The 24,159-nt window shown below is 48.4% G+C and overlaps 1 protein-coding gene across 2 annotated transcripts in view; it reads left to right on the plus strand.

Annotated features, from left to right (window-relative positions):
• Positions 1–24,159, plus strand: part of LOC106574641 (ephrin-A4) — a 60,494-nt gene that overhangs the window by 26,772 nt on the left and 9,563 nt on the right. Inside the window, exons 2-3 of one of the 2 annotated variants that reach the window (XM_045718918.1) lie at positions 15,374–15,687; positions 18,828–18,896. In XM_045718918.1, coding sequence (XP_045574874.1) covers positions 15,374–15,687; positions 18,828–18,896 — 383 coding nt within the window. The remainder of the gene's footprint in view (positions 1–15,373; positions 15,688–18,827; positions 18,897–24,159) is intronic. The other variant, XM_045718919.1, reaches the window with a different exon arrangement.

Genomic DNA, 24,159 nt, shown 5'->3' on the forward strand with positions numbered 1-24,159 from the left:
CTCCACTCACTCTGCTCACAGACACACTCCTCTACTTCTGATGGGCTTGACAGAATGGAATACACTTCCTGTGTGTTTGTCTGAAAGCTTGAAGCTACAGTGTGTGTGACTTTGCATGTATTTGTCCAGGGTGTGTGTGACTTTGCATGTATTTGTCCAGGGTGTGTGTGTGTGTGTGTGTGTGTGTGTGTGTGTGTGTGTGTGTGTGTATTTGCTTATATTTGCTTTTTCTGGATAAAGATTATATTTGCTTTTTCTGGATAAAGATTCTAAGTGGAACAGGAAGAAGTAATTTCCCAAAGCTAGAGCTGGAGTCCTATTGGACTGGTTCTGTTGGAGGCTCGTCTCTATGACGATTGGCCCCGTTCTCCTCAGCTGTGTGGTCCTCCTGTTTCCTGCTACTGATGCTCACTCCCTCCGAACACACACACACACACACACACACACACACACACACACACACACACACACACACACACACACACACACACACACACACACACACACACACACACACACACACACACACACACACACAGCGCTCAGGCCCTTAACAGGCATAACATAGGGTCTGGGCTGTCGCTTAAGCTGACCAGGCCCCTTGCTTCCCCAGAGTGTGTGTATTCCCCAGAGTGTGTGTATTCCCCAGAGTGTGTGTATTCCCCAGAGTGTGTGTATTCCCCAGAGTGTGTGTATTCCCCAGAGTGTGTGTATTCCCCAGAGTGTGTGTATTCCCCAGAGTGTGTGCTGTATTCCCCAGAGTGTGTGTATTCCCCAGAGTGTGTGTATTCCCCAGAGTGTGTGTATTCCCCAGAGTGTGTGTATTCCCCAGAGTGTGTGTATTCCCCAGAGTGTGTGTATTCCCCAGAGTGTGTGTATTCCCCAGAGTGTGTGTATTCCCCAGAGTGTGTGTATCCACTCTCCGTTGAGAGATACGGGGAGTAGAACCATCTGAGGCTGCAGGTCATTTAAAGGATCATGCTGCGGGAGAGCGGGGCAGCCAATCACTTCAGTAATGCTGAACACTCACACACCAGTGAAGCCTGTTACTAACTACCACACACTGAGCTCAGCTCCAACTCATGTAAACACACAGCTGAACAGAGTGCTAGGATCCTCCTGACGGTGTCTATGTTTAGCAGCAGTGACCACGGACTGGAGGACCACAGACAGCAGGACGGGCAGGAGGGAGGGGTCAAGATGCACTTCCTGTTATCCCTGTAGGAAGTGTGGGAAGTACAACACACACATCGGATGAAGGAGAGATGACAATAGGAAATACAGCACACGGAGACACAAAGGGAAGAGATCACAACAATGTCTTCCTCTAATATCCCATTTACTGTACTGGGGGGTGGGGGGGTCAAATACATTTTTATTGGTCACATGCCTCGTAAACAACAGGTGTCGACTAACAGTGAAATGTTTACTTACTGGTCCCTTTCCAACAATGCAGAGTTAAAGATACACAGTGGAATAGAGGGGAGATTTTAGAAGGCAGCTGGGTAGGACAGGGAGGATGGTGGGGGGGTCCCAGATGTCCGGGGGGGTTTAAGTCTGTCTGTACGTGTGGAGGAGACAGAGAGTGGACAGAGGCCTAAGCACTAGGTTAGACAACATGCATGTCTGAGCTGCTTAGGCCACACTGGGTCTGTAATGAGGAAACCGAGACTAAATGACTTAACGTTGGATAAAGGAGTGAATGAGAGACGGTATAGAATCATGAGATTCAACGTGGAGGGGAGGAGGCGTTAGTGCTGTGCCATGTATCCAATTAATTCCAATGTATGTTTTTGCTTGATATGTCGCTTTGTTCTCTTCTCCTTCACGCCTTCTGTGCTGTGTGCACATTCCCATTTACCCACACACCAAGCCCCTCCAGCCCTCCCGCGCGCCCACACCAAGCCCCTCCCCGCCCACACACACAAGCCCCCAGCCCCCAGCCCAACACACCAAGCCCCTCCCCCAAGCCCCCCACACACACCAAGCCCCTCCCCCCCAGCCACACACCAAGCCCCTCCCCGCCCCACACACAACCAAGCCCTCCCGCCACCAAGCCCCCACACAGCAAGCCCCCACACACACACCAAGCCCCCCGCCACACAACACCACCAAGCCCCCCACCCCTCCCCGTGCCCCACACCAACCCCCCACACACACACCAAGCTCCTCCCTCGCGCGCCACACCAAGCCCCCCCACACACACCAAGCCCCTCCCCCTGCCACTCACAACAACAAAGAGAGAGATCACTTTTCTCTCTGACAACTCGCTATTTGATTTTGAGGTTTGGTCCAACAGAATGGGTCATATGGAGACTGAAACACACTGAGACATTATTTTACTGTAATAGAGGAGTTAACCTTTTAACTAGACCCTTTTTCTGTCTCAACTCCTCAAACTGCACTCAGAGCAGACGCTACTGAAACAGGAGAATCAATCAACACTGCTTCTGGAAAATCAATGCTCAGTTTGTTGTGAGCGGGATTGCAGTACCACGTGCCACTAACAGCATTTTAACAAAACACTGTTATACTAGCTGTCTAGTCTGTGTTTCATAAATGTGCATAAGCATGAAACACAATTATATAAGGAATTGGCAACTTGTTCTCATTCTGAGAAATACGGTAGGCCACTTGATTTCAACACGTGAACAAAGTGGACAGGCTAGCATGCTGTTTAAACAGTTGGAGACAAAGGGTTGCGTTCATAACAATTAAAATGTATTACCTCATTAGCTAGCAAATATATCCAAGTTGGCTAAACTTGAAATATAAAGATTAGCTGACTACACATTAACAGGTGGGCTTGTGCTTTAGAGATTGAGACCTGTGTTCATTTTCTAAAATGTCTGCTACCAGAAGTTTGTCATTATTAGTAAATGTGCATTATTCATGGTACCTGTAGGACATTGAGGGGAAAGAGGTCTCCCCCTCTTCCTCTCTCCCTTTTCTATGTGTTCTCATGGGCAGTGGTGCTCAATGTTCCTCTTTTTCACTCAGTGATGGAAGGATGGCATGTGGACAGATCGCTGGAGTGATGGAAGCCTTTAGGGAGTAATGTTCTCACCTTTGTTGTTTCTCACTCCCTGCATCCCCCCTTTGTTGTTTCTCACTCCCTGCATCCCCCCTTTGTTGTTTCTCACTCCCTGCATCCCCCTTTGTTGTTTCTCACTCCCTACATCCCCCCTTTGTTGTTTCTCACTCCCTGCATCCCCCCTTTGTTGTTTCTCACTCCCTGCATCCCCCCTTTGTTGTTTCTCACTCCCTGCATCCCCTTTGTTGTTTCTCACTCCCTGTATCCCCTCTTTGTTGTTTCTCACTCCCTGCATCCCCCTTTGTTGTTTCTCACTCCCTGCATCCCCCCTTTGTTGTTTCTCACTCCCTGCATCCCCCCTTTGTTGTTTCTCACTCCCTGCATCCCCCTTTGTTGTTTCTCACTCCCTGCATCCCCCTTTGTTGTTTCTCACTCCCTGCATCCCCCTTTGTTGATTCTCACTCCCTGCATCCCCCCTTGTTGTTTCTCACTCCCTGCATCCCCCTTTGTTGTTTCTCACTCCCTGCATCCCCTTTGTTGTTTCTCACTCCCTGCATCCCCTCTTTGTTGTTTCTCACTCCCTGCATCCCCCCTTTGTTGTTTCTCACTCCCTGCATCCCCCCTTTGTTGTTTCTCACTCCCTGCATCCCCCTTTGTTGTTTCTCACTCCCTGCATCCCCCCTTTGTTGTTTCTCACTCCCTGCATCCCCCTTTGTTGTTTCTCACTCCCTGCATCCCCCTTTGTTGTTTCTCACTCCCTGCACCCCCCTTTGTTGTTTCTCACTCCCTGCATCCCCTTTGTTGTTTCTCACTCCCTGCATCCCCCTTTGTTGTTTCTCACTCCCTGCATCCCCCTTTGTTGTTTCTCACTCCCTGCATCCCCCTTTGTTGTTTCTCACTCCCTGCATCCCCCTTTGTTGTTTCTCACTCCCTGCATCCCCCTTTGTTGTTTCTCACTCCCTGCATCCCCCTTTGTTTCTCACTCCCTGCATCCCCTCTTTGTTTCTCACTCCCTGCATCCCCCTTTGTTGTTTCTCACTCCCTGCATCCCCTTTGTTGTTTCTCACTCCCTGCATCCCCCCTTTGTTGTTTCTCACTCCCTGCATCCCCCCTTTGTTGTTTCTCACTCCCTGCATCCCCCTTTGTTGTTTCTCACTCCCTGCATCCCTCCTTTGTTGTTTCTCACTCCCTGCATCCCCCTTTGTTGTTTCTCACTCCCTGCATCCCCCTTTGTTGTTTCTCACTCCCTGCATCCCCCTTTGTTGTTTCTCACTCCCTGCATCCCCTTTGTTGTTTCTCACTCCCTGCATCCCCTTTGTTGTTTCTCACTCCCTGCATCCCCTTTGTTGTTTCTCACTCCCTGCATCCCCCTTTGTTGTTTCTCACTCCCTGCATCCCCCTTTGTTGTTTCTCACTCCCTGCATCCCTCCTTTGTTGTTTCTCACTCCCTGCATCCCCCCTTTGTTGTTTCTCACTCCCTGCATCCCCCTTTGTTGTTTCTCACTCCCTGCGTCCCCCTTTGTTGTTTCTCACTCCCTGCATCCCCCTTTGTTGTTTCTCACTCCCTGCGTCCCCCTTTGTTGTTTCTCACTCCCTGCGTCCCCCCTTTGTTGTTTCTCACTCCCTGCGTCCCCCTTTGTTGTTTCTCACTCCCTGCATCCCCCTTTGTTGTTTCTCACTCCCTGCATCCCCCTTTGTTGTTTCTCACTCCCTGCGTCCACCCTTTTGTTGTTTCTCACTCCCTGCGTCCACCCTTTTGTTGTTTCTCACTCCCTGCGTCCACCCTTTTGTTGTTTCTCACTCCCTGCGTCCCCCCTTTTGTTGTTTTTCTACCCCCATCATTTCATCTCTTCCTCTTTGATGGACTGCTGGAGGTCAAGGACGGTTTCGTACACTTGAAGTAGAAGTACCCCTAACCACAGTTCTAGGATCAGATTTTCCCACCCCCAGTCCAACCCATATACATTTGGGGGAGGAATAATATCTGACCCTGTACCAGTGGTTCAGGGCATTATCTGCTCTGGACTACACAGAGAAATAGTGTTCTGTCATTGACATGTTGCTACACACCACTACACAACTCCTCTGAGTTGTTATTCCATGGTAATGATGACTACCTGTTATGTTTGGAACTCAGAAGAAATGTGGGAAATCATTGTGCAACCAACTTCCTGTATTATTGTTACAGCAAACTAGACAGACTTTCGTAGCGGGTTGTTACAACATCATGCTATGCCCAATAAAGGAAGAGTTTGGGCTCCACCGAGCCGTACAACCTCTCCACAGTCACTACAACGGCAACAGTCACCCCCCTCCCCCGGTCACCCCACAGACCATTCAGGAACTCTCTTCTCCCCTTCTCTCTTCACTCTCTTCTCCTCTTCTCTCTTCTTTCTCTTCTCCTCTTCTCTCTTCTTTCTCTTCTCCCCTTCTCTCTTCTTTCTCTTCTCCCCTTCTCTCTTCTTTCTCTTCTCCTCTTCTCTCTTCTTTCTCTTCTCCCCTTCTCTCTTCTTTCTCTTCTCCCCTTCTCTCTTCTTTCTCTTCTCCCCTTCTCTCTTCTTTCTCTTCTCCCCTTCTCTCTTCTTTCTCTTCTCCCCTTCTCTCTTCTTTCTCTTCTCCCCTTCTCTCTTCTTTCTCTTCTCCTCTTCTCTCTTCTTTCTCTTCTCCCCTTCTCTCTTCTTTCTCTTCTCCCCTTCTCTCTTCTTTCTCTTCTCCCCTTCTCTCTTCTTTCTCTTCTCCTCTTCTCTCTTCTTTCTCTTCTCCCCTTCTCTCTTCTTTCTCTTCTCCCCTTCTCTCTTCTTTCTCTTCTCCCCTTCTCTCTTCTTTCTCTTCTCCCCTTCTCTCTTCTTTCTCTTCTCCCTTCTCTCTTCTTTCTCTTCTCCCCTTCTCTCTTCTTTCTCTTCTCCCCTTCTCTCTTCTTTCTCTTCTCCCCTTCTCTCTTCTCTCTCTTCTCCCCTTCTCTCTTCTTTCTCTTCTCCCTCTCTCTCTTCACTCTCTTCTCCCCTTCTCTCTTCTTTCTCTTCTCCCCTTCTCTCTTCACTCTCTTCTCCCCTTCTCTCTTCTTTCTCTTCTCCCCTTCTCTCTTCTCTCTCTTCTCCCCTTCTCTCTTCTTTCTCTTCTCCCCTTCTCTCTTCTCCTCTTCTCTCTTCTTTCTCTTCTCCCCTTCTCCCCTTCTCTCTTCTTTCTCTTCTCCCCTTCTCTCTTCACTCTCTTCTCCCCTTCTCTCTTCTTTCTCTTCTCCCCTTCTCTCTTCTTTCTCTTCTCCCCTTCTCTCTTCTTTCTCTTCTCCTCTTCTCTCTTCTTTCTCTTCTCCCCTTCTCTCTTCACTCTCTTCTCCCCTTCTCTCTTCTTTCTCTTCTCCCCTTCTCTCTTCTTTCTCTTCTCCCCTTCTCTCTTCTTTCTCTTCTCCTCTTCTCTCTTCTTTCTCTTCTCCCCTTCTCTCTTCTTTCTCTTCTCCCCTTCTCTCTTCTTTCTCTTCTCCCCTTCTCTCTTCTTTCTCTTCTCCCCTTCTCTCTTCTTTCTCTTCTCCCCTTCTCTCTTCTTTCTCTTCTCCCCTTCTCTCTTCTTTCTCTTCTCCCCTTCTCTCTTCTTTCTCTTCTCCCCTTCTCTCTTCACTCTCTTCTCCCCTTCTCCTCTTCTCTCTTGTCCTGTCCTAGTAGTTCAGTGTACTAGATTGATGTACTTGCACACTGTTCTCTTATGTAATGGTGTATAATATTTAATATAATATTTGCCATTTAGTGTATTTTGGTACTTAGTGTGTAGTAGCACAACTTACCTTTTGTCATGTACTTTGTATGCGCAGTAGTAAAGTGTGGTTCTATTCAGTATGCGTGTTGTGTAGTTGACAGTAGTATGTAGAGTAAGTGTTCTGTATTCCAGGGTGACTGTCTGCTGAGGGATTGTTGCTTGTTTAATAATTCTCTCAAATAAAGGATCAAAGGTCCCTGCCACAGTCAACCTCCTGCATTTCATTACAACTACACACACACACACAATACACATGCAGACACACATACTGTACACTCCTAATCCTCACACACACTCATCAGTAATACCATCCGTTATTTACAATATTCTTTTGATTCAGTTGGGAGATTTTGTAGTTGTTAATTGGATATATTTTACATTGCTGTATTATTGAAGCACTCAACATGTGGGTTATTGTTATCTTCCATAGTGAGAAGGAATTAGTTTCATAGAGTTAACGTAGCACAGTCGTCCTGACGTCCTAACTCCACATCCGTCTTCCTGGACTACACACTGCACCAACGACAGAACGGAACACACACCTAGTGTCAGGAAGAAGGCTGGACATGGGCTGTCTGGCAAGACATTCCCCTAGTCCTCCTCTCTACTGTCTGTTTCTGTGTTCCAGCAATATCATGGTGTTATCCCCTGGCCCCTGGCCCCTGGCCTGTGTGTGTGTTCTACACTGCCCTGTATTTGATTCTCTTCCTGTTTCAATTTGTTCTCTCACTGATTGGCTGCTCTGACATTCTACTCTGTGACACTGTTCTACAGCACTTCCATGATTCTCTGTTCTGTCACAGCTCCCCTGGCTTGCAGCTGGCGCAGAGCATCCTGGGTATAATAAGGGTGTACCTCCTCCTCCTCCAAGGTCTGTGAGATATCGAGGGGGAGAAGGAAGGAACGGTTGACAGTGTTTGACACCCTCTCTGTAATTGCCAGGGCATACATCATCTGAGCTGAGGATAGAGGAGGATGGAGGGACACGTGAGGGGAAGAGTCTGAGATGAGGAGATGGGATGAGGAGAAGAGAGAGACAACGATGGGTGGGGAAAGAGTGATTGATATGCAAAGGTAGAGGGGGGGAATGGCAAAGGGGGGAGAGAAGGGGGGGAGGAAGAGGAGAGGTAGTTTGACAAGATCTGTGAGCAGCTTTAGACAGGAGAGGAGTCACAGTGACTGACACTCACTACAGGTGGTACACCCCTATGTAAACACACTGCTGTCACTGCCTGCACACACACACCCTGCAGTACGCCGAAGTAAACATACCTGTGTGTGTGTGTGTGTGTGTGTGTGTGTGTGTGTGTGTGTGTGTGTGTGTGTGTGTGTGTGTGTGTGTGTGTTGTATAGCTGATACAGGTAATAAAGCTATGCATCTTGACCTGAGGGGTTGAACACAAACACACAGGGGATCAATACTGTGTGTGTGTCCTGTTTGAGTGGCCCAGATCGATGGGCCCCGTCTTGTAGATTGATCACCAATAGTCTGCGGCATTTATTGATTAGGAATCAGCTTAGTCAAGAGCTGTCCCTGTGTTGAAGCCTACGGCACCTCTCTAGTAACTGTGTTGAAGCCTACGGCACCTCTCTAGTAACTGTGTTGAAGCCTACGGCACCTCTCTAGTAACTGTGTTGAAGCCTACGGCACCTTTCTAGTAACTGTGTTGAAGCCTACGGCACCTCTAGTAACTGTGTTGAAGCCTACGGCACCTCTAGTAACTGTGTTGAAGCCTACGGCACCTTTCTAGTAACTGTGTTGAAGCCTACGGCACCTCTACTAACTGTGTTGAAGCCTACGGCACCTCTAGTAACTGTGTTGAAACCTACGGCACCTCTCTAGTACACTGTGTTGAAGCCTACGGCACCTTTCTAGTAACTGTGTTGAAGCCTACGGCACCTCTCTAGTAACTGTGTTGAAGCCTACGGCACCTCTAGTAACTGTGTTGAAACCTACGGCACCTCTCTAGTACACTGTGTTGAAGCCTACGGCACCTTTCTAGTAACTGTGTTGAAGCCTACGGCACCTTTCTAGTATCTGTGTTGAAGCCTATGGCACCTCTAACTGTGTTGAAGTCTACGGCACCTCTCTAGTAACTGTGTTGAAGCCTACGGCAGCTCTCTTCTAACTGTGTTGAAGCCTACGGCAGCTCTCTTCTAACTGCGTTGAAGCCTACGGCACCTCTAGTAACTGTGTTGAAGCCTACGGCACCTCTACTAACTGTGTTGAAGCCTACGGCACCTCTACTAACTGTGTTGAAGCCTACGGCACCTCTACTAACTGTGTTGAAGCCTACGGCACCTCTACTAACTGTTGAAGCCTACGGCACCTCTCTAGTAACTGTTGAAGCCTACGGCACCTCTCTAGTAACTGTTGAAGCCTACGGCACCTCTCTAGTAACTGTTGAAGCCTACGGCACCTCTCTAGTAACTGTTGAAGCCTACGGCACCTCTCTAGTAACTGTTGAAGCCTACGGCACCTCTCTAGTAACTGTTGAAGCCTACGGCACCTCTCTAGTAACTGTTGAAGCCTACGGCAGCTCTCTAGTAACTGTTGAAGCCTACGGCAGCTCTCTAGTAACTGTGTTGAAGCCTACGGCACCTCTACTAACTGTGTTGAAGCCTACGGCAGCTCTCTAGTAACTGTGTTTTCTGACACGTTTCAAATCTATTGGTCCACTTCCCTTTTAGCATGCAGTTTTTCCCCACCCAGCTCTAGCTCACCTGTTTCAACCAGTCAACTAATAATCTAAGTCCTTTATTAGTTAAACCAGGTGTGTGAATACTAGGCTGGGACTAAAGTCTGCACACCCTGCAGCGCTCATCAACCAGGGGATCAGTGACCTAGGCTTTTGACTGGATAGTGGGGCTGTATTACACATGGGAAATGGAAATCCTTCCTGAAACACATACTGCTCACACTGTAAGCATTTTCTGTCCTCTCTTTCTCTCTCTCTCCGTTAATCCTTCTTACTCTCTCTCTTTGTGTCCTCTCTCTGTGTTCATTTCATTTCCTCTGTTCTCTCTCTTTCTGATGCCCCAGTCATTTTGGGGCTCTTTTCTCTGTCCACACACTTAACTTGAGACCCCCCTCTCTCTCTCCATTCTATTCTCTCTCCTTTTCCCCCTCCACTGACTCCCTCGCTCTGTCGCTCCCCTATAAAGACTCCCGCTGACGGACCTGAACTTGCCGCCCGAGACACACATCCTGTCTTTTATTTATTTTTCTCCCTCTTTCTTTCTCTGCCCCCCCTCATCCCCCTCATGTGCTCAGTGTGGAGTGGAGACCAATTAAAGTCCATCTCCTCCTCTCTCTTTCTCGACCTCATGCTCTCTCTACTGTACCTCGCTCACTCTTGATCTCTCTCAATTTCAATTCAAAGGGTTTTATTGGCATGGGAAACATATGTTTACATTGCCAAAGCAAGTGAGGTAGATGATAAACAATAAAAAAGTGAACAGTAAACATTACACTCACAGAAGCTCTCTGTCTCTCTCTCTGTCTACAGCCAGACTCTCCTGGGTCACTGATTAAAACTCAACTCTTTTGTCTCTACTTTCTTTTCTCCTCCCCTCATCGTCTGACTTCAACTGACTTTCTCTCTTTTTCCTGTCTTTCTTATTCTCATGAGGCTCTCACCTTGTCCATCGTCACCTCTCCTCTTTCTCCTTATGTCATGCCATTCTACATCCCTTCATACACGCTTTCTCTTCCCCCTCATACTTCTCCTACCTTCCTCACTACCTTCCGTCTGCTTTCTTTTCTTCTCACGTTTTTTTGTTTCATCACACACTTCATCCCTCGCTCCCATTCTCCTATTGACTATCACTGCTCTACATATCTACCCCTCTCTCTCTCTCTCTTTGTCCTTTAGGTATCCCCCACATTTTTTAAAATAAAATATTGTATTTGGCATTTACTACTATAGCCCAGGGTTCCCCAAACTTTGTCCTGCCAGTCCCTTGATACTTGTGGGGGTCGTAGTGCAAAACGTAGAACACCATAGTCTTTGAGAGAGCCTTTCCTTTCCATAGAGTGGAATAGTTTGTAGAGCAAACCGTTCAGACGCTACACGTTTTTGTGAGAAGACAGAATTTCGGGATGTCTCATGGTCTGACAAACACCACTGTAGTTCAGTCACCTTCCACCATCAGTAAACTCTTAAGGATTAATATTCTGCAGACTGGTGGACATACTGTATGGCCAGTCTGTTTTTCTCTCTCCACTAGTGGAGGACCGTTAGGCTGCTTCTCTCTCCCCTAGTGGAGGACCGTTAGGCTGCTTCTCTCTCCCCTAGTGGAGGACCGTTAGATATGCTGCTTCGTTCTCCCCTAGTGGAGGACCGTTAGGCTGCTTCTCTCTCCCCTAGTGGAGGACCGTTAGATATGCTGCTTCTCTCTCCACTAGTGGAGGACTGTTAGATATGCTGCTTCTCTCTCCACTAGTGGAGGACTGTTAGATAGGCTGCTTCTCTCTCCACTAGTGGAGGACTGTTAGATATGCTGCTTCTCTCTCCACTGGTGGAGGACTGTTAGATAGGCTGCTTCTCTCTCCACTGGTGGAGGACTGTTAGATAGGCTGCTTCTCTCTCCACTAGTGGAGGACTGTTAGATAGGCTGCTTCTCTCTCCACTGGTGGAGGACTGTTAGATATGCTGCTTCTCTCTCCACTGGTGGAGGACTGTTAGATATGCTGCTTCTCTCTCCACTGGTGGAGGACTGTTAGATAGGCTGCTTCTCTCTCCACTGGTGGAGGACTGTTAGATAGGCTGCTTCTCTCTCCACTGGTGGAGGACTGTTAGATAGGCTGCTTCTCTCTCCACTGGTGGAGGACTGTTAGATAGGCTGCTTCTCTCTCCACTGGTGGAGGACTGTTAGATATGCTGCTTCTCTCTCCACTGGTGGAGGACTGTTAGATATGCTGCTTCTCTCTCCACTGGTGGAGGACCGTTAGATATGCTGCTTCTCTCTCCACTGGTGGAGGACCGTTAGATATGCTGCTTCTCTCTCCACTGGTGGAGGACCGTTAGACGGGCTGCTTCTCTCTCCACTGGTGGAGGACCGGTAGACGGGCTGCTTCTCTCTCCACTGGTGGAGGACCGGTAGACGGGCTGCTTCTCTCTCCACTGGTGGAGGACCGGTAGACGGGCTGCTTCTCTCTCCACTGGTGGAGGACCGGTAGACGGGCTGCTTCTCTCTCCACTGGTGGAGGACCGGTAGACGGGCTGCTTCTCTCTCCACTGGTGGAGGACCGGTAGACGGGCTGCTTCTCTCTCCACTGGTGGAGGACCGGTAGACGGGCTGCTTCTCTCTCCACTGGTGGAGGACCGGTAGATGGGCTGCTTCTCTCTCCACTGGTGGAGGACCGGTAGACGGGCTGCTTCTCTCTCCACTGGTGGAGGACCGGTAGACGGGCTGCTTCTCTCTCCACTGGTGGAGGACCGGTGAGACGGGCTGCTTCTCTCTCCACTGGTGGAGGACCGGTAGATGGGCTGCTTCTCTCTCCACTGGTGGAGGACCGGTAGACGGGCTGCTTCTCTCTCCACTGGTGGAGGACCGGTAGACGGGCTGCTTCTCTCTCCACTGGTGGAGGACCGGTAGACGGGCTGCTTCTCTCTCCACTGGTGGAGGACCGGTAGACGGGCTGCTTCTCTCTCCACTGGTGGAGGACCGGTAGACGGGCTGCTTCTCTCTCCACTGGTGGAGGACCGGTAGACGGGCTGCTTCTCTCTCTCCACTGGTGGAGGACCGGTAGACGGGCTGCTTCTCTCTCTCCACTGGTGGAGGACCGGTAGACGGGCTGCTTCTCTCTCTCCACTGGTGGAGGACCGGTAGACGGGCTGCTTCTCTCTCTCCACTGGTGGAGGACTGTTAGATAGGCTGCGTCTCCTCAATTCACTAAGGCCCTTCGACACCGTACTGCTCATGTCTGGCCCCATGTTGTTATGCCCAGAACCAGCCAGCCTTGACTGGAGGCCCTAGTGTGTGTCAGAGTCAAGTCCACATTGTACTCTTCCGACTCCCTTCTTCTCCTTAATTAGCATTGTTGGGCCTCTCTCGTTCTCTCTCGCTCTCGTTCTCTCTGTGGGTAGTTTTTTCTGGCACTGCTCCCAGCTATGTCATTACAAAGTATCAGACATCAAAACAAGTAATAAAGGTGGCTCAGCATTATGTTGCTTTATCACCTTGTAATCGTTATGTGGAATATTGATGATCTATCCATCTTTCTTGTCTCTCCATCTCTCCTCCAGGCCCACAGTTATTTAGACTATCTATCAACCATCCAGCTCTTCTCTCCATCCGTCTCTCTTTCTCTCAGACTAACAGCATTGTATTTTACTGTGTTAGATCGTTATTGTGGAATGTTGATCCTTAATCTCTTTTCCTCTTTATCCTTCTCTCCCTCTCCTTCTGTCTGTCTCTCCCTCTCCTTCTGTCTCTCCTTCTGTCTCCCTCTCCTTCTCTCTGTCTCTCCTTCTGTCTCCCTCTCCTTCTGTCTGTCTCTCCCTCTCCTTCTGTCTCCCTCTCCTTCTGTCTGTCTCTCCCTCTCCTTCTGTCTCCCTCTCCTTCTGTCTCTCCCTCTCCTTCTGTCTCCCTCTCCTTCTGTCTCTCTCCCTCTCCTTCTGTCTCCCTCTCCTTCTGTCTCTCCCTCTCCTTCTGTCTGTCTCTCCCTCTCCTTCTGTCTCTCCCTCTCCTTCTGTCTCCCTCTCCTTCTGTCTGTCTCTCCCTCTCCTTCTGTCTCTCCTGTCTCCCTCTCCTTCCTCTGTCTCTCCTTCTGTCTCCCTCTCCTTCTGTCTGTCTCTCCCTCTCCTTCTGTCTCCCTCTCCTTCTGTCTCTGTCTCCTTCTGTCTCTCCCTCTCCTTCTGTCTCTCCCTCTCCTTCTGTCTCTCCCTCTCCTTCTGTCTCTCCCTCTCCTTCTGTCTCTCCCTCTCCTTCTGTCTCCCCCTCTCCTTCTGTCTCCCTCTCCTTCTGTCTCTGTCTCTCCTTCTGTCTCTCCCTCTCCTTCTGTCTCTCCCTCTCCTTCTGTCTCTCCCTCTCCTTCTGTCTCCCTCTCCTTCTCTCTGTCTCTCCTTCTCTGTCTCTCCTTCTCTCTCCCTCTCCTTCTGTCTCTCCTTCTCTCTCCCTCTCCTTCTGTCTCTCCCTCTCCTTCTGTCTCCCCCTCTCCTTCTGTCTCCCCCTCTCCTTCTGTCTCTCCCTCTCCTTCTGTCTCTCCCTCTCCTTCTGTCTCTCCCTCTCCTTCTGTCTCTCCCTCTCCTTCTGTCTCCCTCTCCTTCTGTCTCCCTCTCCTTCTGTCTCTCCCTCTCCTTCTGTCTCTCCCTCTCCTTCTGTCTCTCCCTCTCCTTCTGTCTCCCTCTCCTTCTGTCTCCCTCTCCTTCTGTCTCCCTCTCCTTCTGTCTCTCCCTCTCCTTCTGTCTCCCTCTGTCTCTGTCTCTGTCTCTCCTTCTGTCTCTCCTTCTGTCTCTCCTTCTGTCTCTGTCTCTCTCTCCTTCTGTCTCTGTCTCTCCTTCTGTCTCTGTCTCTCCTTCTGTCTCTGTCTCTGTCTGTCTCTGTCTGTCCTCTGTCTCTGTCTGTCTCTGTCTGTCTCTGTCTGTCTCTGTCTGTCTCTGTCTGTGTCTGTCTCTGTCTGTCTCTGTCTGTCTCTGTCTGTCTCTGTCTGTCTCTGTCTGTCTCTGTCTGTCTCTGTCTGTCTCTGTCTGTCTCCTTCTGTCTCCTTCTGTCTCTGTCTGTCTCCTTCTGTCTCTCTCCTTCTGTCTCTCTCCTTCTGTCTCTCTCCTTCTGTCTCTCTCCTTCTGTCTCTCTCCTTCTGTCTCTCTCCTTCTGTCTCTCTCCTTCTGTCTCTCTCTCCTTCTGTCTCTGTCTGTCTCTCTCTCCTTCTGTCTCTGTCTGTCTCTCTCTCCTTCTGTCTCTGTCTGTCTCTCTCTCCTTCTGTCTCTGTCTGTCTCTCTCTCCTTCTGTCTCTGTCTGTCTCTCTCTCCTTCTGTCTCTGTCTGTCTCTCTCTCTGTCTGTCTCTGTCTGTCTCTCTGTCTCTGTCTCTCTCTCTCTCTCTCTCTGTCTCTCTCTCTCTGTCTCTGTCTCTCTCTCTCTCTGTCTCTCTCTCTCTGTCTCTGTCTCTCTCTCTCTCTGTCTCTCTCTCTCTCTCTCTCTGTCTCTCTCTCTCTGTCTCTCTCTCTCTCTCCTCCTGTCTCTCTCTCCTCCTGTCTCTCTCTCCTTCTGTCTCTCTGTCTCTCTCTCCTTCTGTCTCTCTGTCTCTCTCTCCTTCTGTCTCTGTCTCTCTCTCCTTCTGTCTCTCTGTCTCTCTCTCCTTCTGTCTCTGTCTCTCTCTCCTTCTGTCTCTCTCTCCTTCTGTCTCTCTGTCTCTCTCTTCTTCTGTCTCTCTGTCTCTCTCTCCTTCTGTCTCTGTCTCTCTCTCCTTCTGTCTCTGTCTCTCTCTCCTTCTGTCTCTCTGTCTCTCTCTCCTTCTGTCTCTCTGTCTCTCTCTCCTTCTGTCTCTGTCTGTCTCTCTGTCTCTCTGTCTGTCTCTCTGTCTGTCTCTGTCTGTCTGTCTCTCTCCTTCTGTGTCTCTGTCTGTCTCTCTCCTTCTGTCTCAGGTTGACGGGAGGGGATCTGTCCATCCAGGTGAATCTGAATGACTACCTGGATATCTACTGCCCCCACTACCCTCACCCGTCTCCCCCCAGTGAGGATGCCTACCCCCAGGCCCCACCAGACAGCCTGGCCCTGTACCTGGTGGCTGAGGGGGGGTTCAGGGGCTGTGTGGAGACTCAGGGGGCCATCAAGAGGTGGGAGTGTAACAGCCCCCATGCCCCCTTCGGCCCTGTCCGCTTCTCAGAGAAGATCCAGCGCTTCACCCCCTTTTCTCTGGGCTTCGAGTTCCTCCCCGGACACCACTACTACTACAGCTGTGAGTAGATGTGTGTGTGTGTGTGTGTGTATAAGTAAATCTGTGTGATAACTTGGGTTTCCTCTTTTCCCACTACTTCCTATTTCTGTCTTCCTCTCTCATTTATCTCCAACCACTGGAGGGGGGGAGCAAGGGAGGCAGAGAAGGTAGAAGGGAGGGAGCGACGTCTACTGTTTGGTGATGATCTGGTGCTTCTGTCCCCAACCAAGGAGGGCCTACAGCAGCACCTAGATCTTCTGCACAGATTCTGCCAGCCCTGGGCCCTGACATTAAATCTCAGTAAGACAAAAATGATGGTGTTCCAAAAAAGCTCCAGTCGCCAGGTCCACAAAAACAAATTCCTTCTAGACACAATTGCCCTAGAGCACACAAAAAACTATACATACCTCGGCCTAAACATCAGCGCCACAGGTATCTTCCACAAAGCTGTGAACGATCTGAGAGACAAGGCAAGAAGGGCCTTCTATGCCATCAAAAGGAACATCAAATTCGACATACCAATTAGGATCTGGCTAAAAATACTTGAATCAGTTATAGAACCCATTGCCCTTTATGGTTGTGAGGTCTGGGGTCCGCTCACCAACCAAGAATTCACAAAATGGGACAAACATCAAATTGAGACTCTGCATGCAGAATTCTGCAAAACTATCGTCCGTAAAACACCAAATAATACATGCAGAGCAGAGTTAGACCAATACCCACTAATTATCAAAATCCAGGAAAGAGCCGTTAAATTCTACAACCACCTAAAAGGAAGCGATTCCCAAACCTTCGTTAACAAAGCCATCACCTACAGAGAGATGAACCTGGAGAAGAGTCCCCTAAGCAAGCTGGTCCTGGGGCTCTGTTCACAAACTCAAACAGACCCCACAGAGCCCCAGGACAGCAACACAATTAGACCCAACCAAATCATGAGAAAATAAAAAGATAATTACTTGACACATTGGGGAGGGGGAGGTTTGTGGGCGTAAAATCAGTTTCTTACTGTTTTTACAGCTTCTGGTCACTGTCCAACCAAAGGGGGGGGAACAAGAAAAAGCGAGGAAAAAGAAAGGCTTTTAAAGCAGCCGGAGGAAGAGAAGCGTGGAATGAAAGAGGGGAGAGCCTGACAGTACAGGAAGGGAGGGAGAGAGAGAGAGAGGGGTGGAATGAAAGAGGGGAGAGCCTGACCAGTACAGGAAGGGAGGGAGAGAGAGAGAGAGGGGGGAATGAAAGAGGGGAGAGCCTGACAGTACAGGAAGGGAGGGAGAGAGAGAGAGAGGGGGAATGAAAGAGGGGAGAGCCTGACAGTACAGGAAGGGAGGGAGAGAGAGGGGGGATGAGTGGAATCCACAGGGAGAAAGAAAGGGGAGCAACAAAATCGAGGGAAAAGGGCGAGGAAAATAATGGATGAGAGACGGAGGGAAAGAATCTTTACATAAATTACTATTGCGGTCTGCGGGACAATGGAGCATTGTCAGGGCATGAGAGAGCACACACACACACACACACACACAGCACTGGGCCATTGTGGCTGTGCAGGGCTAGAGAACACAACAATGGGCCTGGCTGTCTGTGTGTGTATTGTCCACATCAAAGATAACGCTTGAAGTTTGTCCAAACGTCTGGCTGGGTGAAAGGGCCAGGCCATAGGGACAGTATACTGGTTTTAGACTGGGGACAGTATAATGGTTTTAGACTGGGGACAGTATAATGGTTTTAGACTGGGGACAGTATAATGGTTTTAGACTGGGGACAGTATAATGGTTTTAGACTGGGGACAGTATACTGGTTTTAGACTGGGGACAGTATACTGGTTTTAGACTGGGGACAGTATACTGGTTTTAGACTGGGGACAGTATAATGGTTTTAGACTGGGGACAGTATACTGGTTTTAGACTGGGGACAGTATAATGGTTTTAGACTGGGGACAGTATAATGGTTTTAGACTGGGGACAGTATAATGGTTTTAGACTGGGGACAGTATAATGGTTTTAGACTGGGGACAGTATAATGGTTTTAGACTGGGGACAGTATAATGGTTTTAGACTGGGGACAGTATAATGGTTTTAGACTGGGGACAGTATACTGGTTTTAGACTGGGGACAGTATACTGGTTTTAGACTGGGGACAGTATACTGGTTTTAGACTGGGGACAGTATAATGGTTTTAGACTGGGGACAGTATAATGGTTTTAGACTGGGGACAGTATAATGGTTTTAGACTGGGGACAGTATAATGGTTTTAGACTGGGGACACGACAATCGTATTAGAGCCGCTAATAGTATTAGCTGTTTCAGTCTGTCTCTTATAGTGATCCACACTGACAGCTCACATAGCATCCGCGTCAATCAGCCCAGTGATCTATAGTCACTAGATGGCATTGCTAGAAGGAACAGCATTCTCAGAACTGACAGGCTTTTGTTCGGTTACGTTGGGGGTTAAGATTAGAGGTGGCTGTTTGAACTTTCATCCTCCTTAATATAATATATGCCATTTAGAAGACTCTTATCTGAAGTGACTTAGTCATGCATGCATCCATTTTACATAGGGGTGGTCCCGGGAATCAAACCCACTGTCCTGCAAGTGTCATGCTCTACCAACTGAGCTCCAGACATCCAGATAGTGACCGTGTTTCTGTCACTTAACTCTGACAGCAGCTGCCAAAAAGGAAACACCTTGACTCCCACAATCCATTGTGTCAGTCCCCTTTGACCCCTGCAGTGGTTGCTGTCTGCTGAAGTTTCCAAATGGAAAAGCTTTTCTGTGGTTTCTTTCATACTGAGTGCCGTCCAGCTGAGTTCTGCTGGTTGGTGAAGGGTGATGTCATATGGTGACACATTCTATATTATTGTCACATACATGAAGGGTTGAAAATCTCCAACTCCCAACACTTCACACATACCTTTACTGTAACAAGGCAATCTCTCTCTCTGTCTCTGTCTCTGTCTCTCTCTGTCTCTGTCTGTCTGTCTGTCTGTCTGTCTGTCTGTCTGTCTGTCTGTCTGTCTGTCTGTCTGTCTGTCTGTCTGTCTGTCTGTCTGTCTGTCTGTCTGTCTGTCTGTCTGTCTGTCTGTCTGTCTGTCTGTCTGTCTGTCTGTCTGTCTGTCTGTCTGTCTGTCTGTCTGTGTCTGTCTCTTTCTCTCTCTGTCTCTCTCCAGCATTGCCTACAGGGGAAAGCTCCCCGCTGCCCTGCATGAAGCTGCGAGTCACAGTGTGCTGTGAGCCCAGTGAGTAAACTCCTCCTTTTCATCACTCACTCACTCACTCACTCACTCACTCACTCACTCACTCACTCACTCACTCACTCACTCACTCATAGGCTCTTCTTTGTGAAACCAGTATGTAGAGCTCTCTGTCTCCCTCCATCTGTTTCCATATTTCCTTCTCTCGGTCTACTAGAGGTAGCTGGGGACGTTCCTGCTCTTCATCTCACCTTTGTTCTCCTCCACCTCATCTCTTCCTCTTCCTCTAGCTCAAATCAAAATGTTTGTGATGGAGGGCATCCTTTTTTCATATCCTTTTCTTTCATCATTCTCCTTCTCCCTTTCTCGCTCCACCATTCTTCTCTCTCTCTCTGCCTAGTCAGTTTACCCCTACCGGTATGTTCAGTACATAGCTACCTCAGTTACCTCGTACACCTGCACATTGACTCAGTACTGGTACTCCCTGTACTGTATGTAGACATGTTATTTTACTCTTTATTTTTATTGGTTATTCACTTCCTGTTTTTATTCCTCGTGACACATTATTATTTGTATGTTATTTTTAACTGTGGATTATGGGAAAAGGCGCTGTAAGTAAGCATTTCACTGTTAGTCCAATAACATTTCATTTGATTCTCTGTATAGCTCTGTAATTGTCCCTCTTCCTCAGTTCCTAACTTCATCACTGCTGTTGACCTCCCCTTTTATCACAGCAGTATTCTAACTAGAGGTTGACCTCCCCTTTTATCACTGCAGTATTCTAACTAGAGGTTGACCTCCCCTTTTATCACAGCAGTATTCTAACTAGAGGTTGACCTCCCCTTTTATCACTGCAGTATTCTAACTAGAGGTTGACCTCCCCTTTTATCACTGCAGTATTCTAACTAGAGGTTGACCTCCCCTTTTATCACAGCAGTATTCTAACTAGAGGTTGACCTCCCCTTTTATCACTGCAGTATTCTAACTAGAGGTTGACCTCCCCTTTTATCACAGCAGTATTCTAACTAGAGGTTGACCTCTTTATCACAGCAGTATTCTGACCCCTCCCCTTTTATCACAGCACTATTCTGACCCCTCCCCTTTTATCACAGCAGTATTCTAACCCCTCCCCTTTTATCACAGCAGTATTCTGACCCCTCCCCTTTTATCACAGCAGTATTCTGACCCCTCCCCTTTTATCACAGCAGTATTCTGACCCCTCCCCTTTTATCACAGCAGTATTCTGACCCCTCCCCTTTTATCACAGCAGTATTCTGACCCCTCCCCTTTTATCACTGCAGTATTCTGACCCCTCCCCTTTTATCACTGCAGTATTCTGACCCCTCCCCTTTTATCACAGCAGTATTCTGACCCCTCCCCTTTTATCACTGCAGTATTCTGACCCCTCCCCTTTTATCACAGCAGTATTCTGACCCCTCCCCTTTTATCACAGCAGTATTCTGACCCCTCCCCTTTTATCACAGCAGTATTCTGACCCCTCCCCTTTGATCACTGCAGTATTCTGACCCCTCCCCTTTTATCACTGCAGTATTCTGACCCCTCCCCTTTGATCACAGCAGTATTCTGACCCCTCCCCTTTGATCACAGCAGTATTCTGACCCCTCCCCTTTTATCACAGCAGTATTCTGACCCCTCCCCTTTTATCACAGCAGTATTCTGACCCCTCCCCTTTGATCACAGCAGTATTCTGACCCCTCCCCCTTTGATCACTGCAGTATTCTGACCCCTCCCCTTTTGATCACTGCAGTATTCTGACCCCTCCCCTTTGATCACAGCAGTATTCTGACCCCTCCCCTTTGATCACAGCAGTATTCTGACCCCTCCCCTTTGATCACAGCAGTATTCTGACCCCTCCCCTTTGATCACAGCAGTATTCTGACCCCTCCCCTTTTGATCACAGCAGTATTCTGACCCCTCCCCTTTTGATCACAGCAGTATTCTGACCCCTCCCCTTTGATCACAGCAGTATTCTGACCCCTCCCCTTTGATCACAGCAGTATTCTGACCCCTCCCCTTTTGATCACAGTAGTATTCTGACCCCTCCCCTTTTCATCACAGCAGTATTCAATCAAACGTATTTATAAAGCCCTTCTTACATCAGCTGATGTCGCAAAGTGCTGTACAGAAACCCAGCCTAAAACCCCAAACAGCAAGCAATGCAGGTGTAGAAGCACGTGGCTAGGAAAAACTCCCTAGGAAGAAACCTAGAGAGGAACCAGGCTATGAGGGGTGGCCAGTCCTCTTCTGGCTGTGCTGGGTGGAGATTATAACAGTACATGGCCAAGATGTTCAAATGTTCATAGATGACCAGCATGGTCAAATAATAATAATCACAGTGGTTGTAGAGGGTGCAACAGGTCAGCACCTCAGGAGTAAATGTCGGTTGGCTTTTCATAGCCGATCATTCGGAGTATCTCTACCATTTATCACAGCAGTATTCTGACCCACCCCTTTCCCTCTCTTTTCATTTTCTGGAGAGGTTAGTCAGAGGACCTGAGCAACTTCCGGAAGCTCTAGCACAGTGGTCACCAACTGATCGATCGACTTGTCCATCTCCAAGGTATTTCTAGTCGATCGCCAAACATTTCTGTAAAAAACCCAACGATAAATCCTTGTTGCCCTGCGCGCCGGCCGGGTAGGGAAACTGTTGCCATTTCATTTGTCTGAAGGTACAAGCACTGCCTTCCCGGTGGGCCTGGATAGGAAATCAAGTGAACTATGCCACCGCTGGCCAATCAGATGGCTCAGATGACCGTGTCTGCAGTAACGTAGCAGCATAAAGAAAGCTACGATAAAATTAATACTGTGAGATTTCAAAACGTTTAAAACCATGACTAGAGAGAAACTGTCAACGAATACAGCAAAGAGCTGCTGTTTTTATGAGTGAGTTCATGTTTAAGTTCTTACTCAGCACTGTCAACACTTTGTATTCAACACTTTGTATTCAACACCTTGTATTCAACACCTTGCGTTCAACACCTTGTTTTCAACACCTTGTGTTCAACACCTTGTATTCAACACCTTGTATTCAACACCTTGTGTTCAACACCTTGTATTCAACACCTTGTATTCAACACCTTGTGTTCAACAGCTTGTGTTCAACACCTTGTGTTCAACACCTTGTGTTCAACACCTTGCGTTCAACACCTTGCGTTCAACACCTTGCGTTCAACACCTTGCGTTCAACACCTTGTGTTCAACACCTTGTGTTCAACACCTTGTGTTCAACACCTTGCGTTCAACACTTTGCGTTCCACACTTTGCGTTCCACACTTTGTGTTCCACACTTTGAGACTGACCCTCAGTCTGCTGCTCTCTCGCTCTGCTGAGACTGACCATCCGTCAGCTGCTTTCTCCCTCTGCTGAGACTGACCCTCAGTCTGCTGCTTTCTCTCTCTGCTGAGACTGACCATCAGTCTGCTGCTCTCTCTCTCTGCTGAGACTGACCCTCAGTCTGCTGCTCTCTCTCTCTGCTGAGACTGACCATCAGTCTGCTGCTCTCTCTCTCTGCTGAGACTGACCATCAGTCTGCTGCTCTCTCTCTCTGCTGAGACTGACCATCAGTCTGCTGCTCTCTCCCTCTGCTGAGACTGACCATCAGTCTGCTGCTCTCTCTCTCTGCTGAGACTGACCATCAGTCTGCTGCTCTCTCCCTCTGCTGAGACTGACCATCAGATGCAGCCACCATCAGCCCAGTAAAATAAAAAGCAAATTATTTAAATGTGAGGCACAGCTGAGTGAGAGTACAAGTAATATAACAATGGCTCTATTACCGGTGTGATCATATAGCCTGCCTCAAATGTTTTGATATCATTTATTTTTTAAATGTCCTGAACAACAATGCATTGGCAGGTAAATTCAAGCAAAGCCAGTATGTGGTGATAATGTATTGGTCCTGTAGCTTACTGCACAAACCTCATTGCTACAGTACTGTTTTTAATTGGTTAATGTTTCATAGGCTTACATTTTAAGTCATGTTAATCAACAGAGTGGTAGATATCGGCATGCATTTTGACTCCGAGTGATCTTGACTCAAGGTTGTTGACGGCTGCTCTAGCATCATTGTGTGTGTGTGTGTGTGTGTGTGTGTGTGCGCGTCAAAAGAACACAGACCTTTTAGTATACATTTGTTATCAGTTCAACAGCAAGCTCTCTTGCTCTCTCTCTTTCCTCTCACACACACACTTACTCATTCTCTATCTCTCTTTTCTTTACTCTATCTCCGTGTCTGGTGTGAATTCCCAGAGTTGTTCTAACCCAGGTCCTTCCTACAGTAATGTTAGTCTTCCGGTCCACTGAGCTGCCTGTTCCTATTCCGGTCGGGAATGTTGCCCAGTCACTGTGGGAATGCCTCTACACTCTACAGTCGAAGAGATGTGTGTGTGTAAGAGATGTCTGTCCCAATTCCCATCACATCCCAGTGGACTGGGCAGGAGGGCCTTCCCTGTGGCTCAGTTGGTAGAGCATGGTGTTTGCATGGTGTGTGTGTGTGTGTGTGTGTGTGTGGGGCGTGCCTGGGTGTGTGTGTGTGTGTGTGGGGCGTGCCTGTGTGTGTGTGTGTGTGTGTGTGTGTGTGGGGCATGCCTGGGTGTGTCTTCTCTTCATAGTGTTTATCATCAGCCCAGAACCAGGAGATGTATAATGCTCTATATAGTCTCTCTTCTTAAACACTTAGTCTATTCCAAAGAGAGAGAGGGGATCATTTCATCTGTCAAAATAACTAGAATGAACGTTTGATGGGTTAAGTTCTAATGATCCCGTGGTTGTTCATGAACAACACTCTGGGTAGTGTTTCTGTGGGGTGTTGACCTTCTGACTGTTTCCTTCCATTGCTACGTTTTTCAGTCTCTGTTCCTCTCGCTCTTTTTTCCTCTCTTTCATTCTGTCTCTCTTCCTCTCTGTTCTCTCATCCTGTTCTCCTAGTGAAGCTAATCCGGACTACATTTCAAGAGCCCTCTTCTGTCTTCTTCCTCCCTCTCTTTTTAGTCTTCTGTCGTTCCTGAAGTGGCACTAATCTCCCCCTCTCTCTGTCTCTTCTCCTCGTTCCCCCTCCCTCCTTTTTATGATCTGTCGCTACTGGAGCAAAACTAATCTAGGCTTCATCCACTACCATGTCTCTCTCTCCTTCCATCCCCTTGTTTCCCTCCCTCCTTCACCCTCCACCTATCTGACTCTGCTCCCTCCATCCCTCCAACATTTTCTTTGTCTTTTCTATCTCTCCTCTGTATCTCTCCATCTCCTCTCTGGCCACTTATTTACCAACTCTCCCTCTTTTATTTTGTTCTCC

This window comes from Salmo salar, chromosome ssa05, assembly GCF_905237065.1.
Source record: "Salmo salar chromosome ssa05, Ssal_v3.1, whole genome shotgun sequence".
Taxonomy (NCBI): Eukaryota; Metazoa; Chordata; class Actinopteri; order Salmoniformes; family Salmonidae; genus Salmo; species Salmo salar.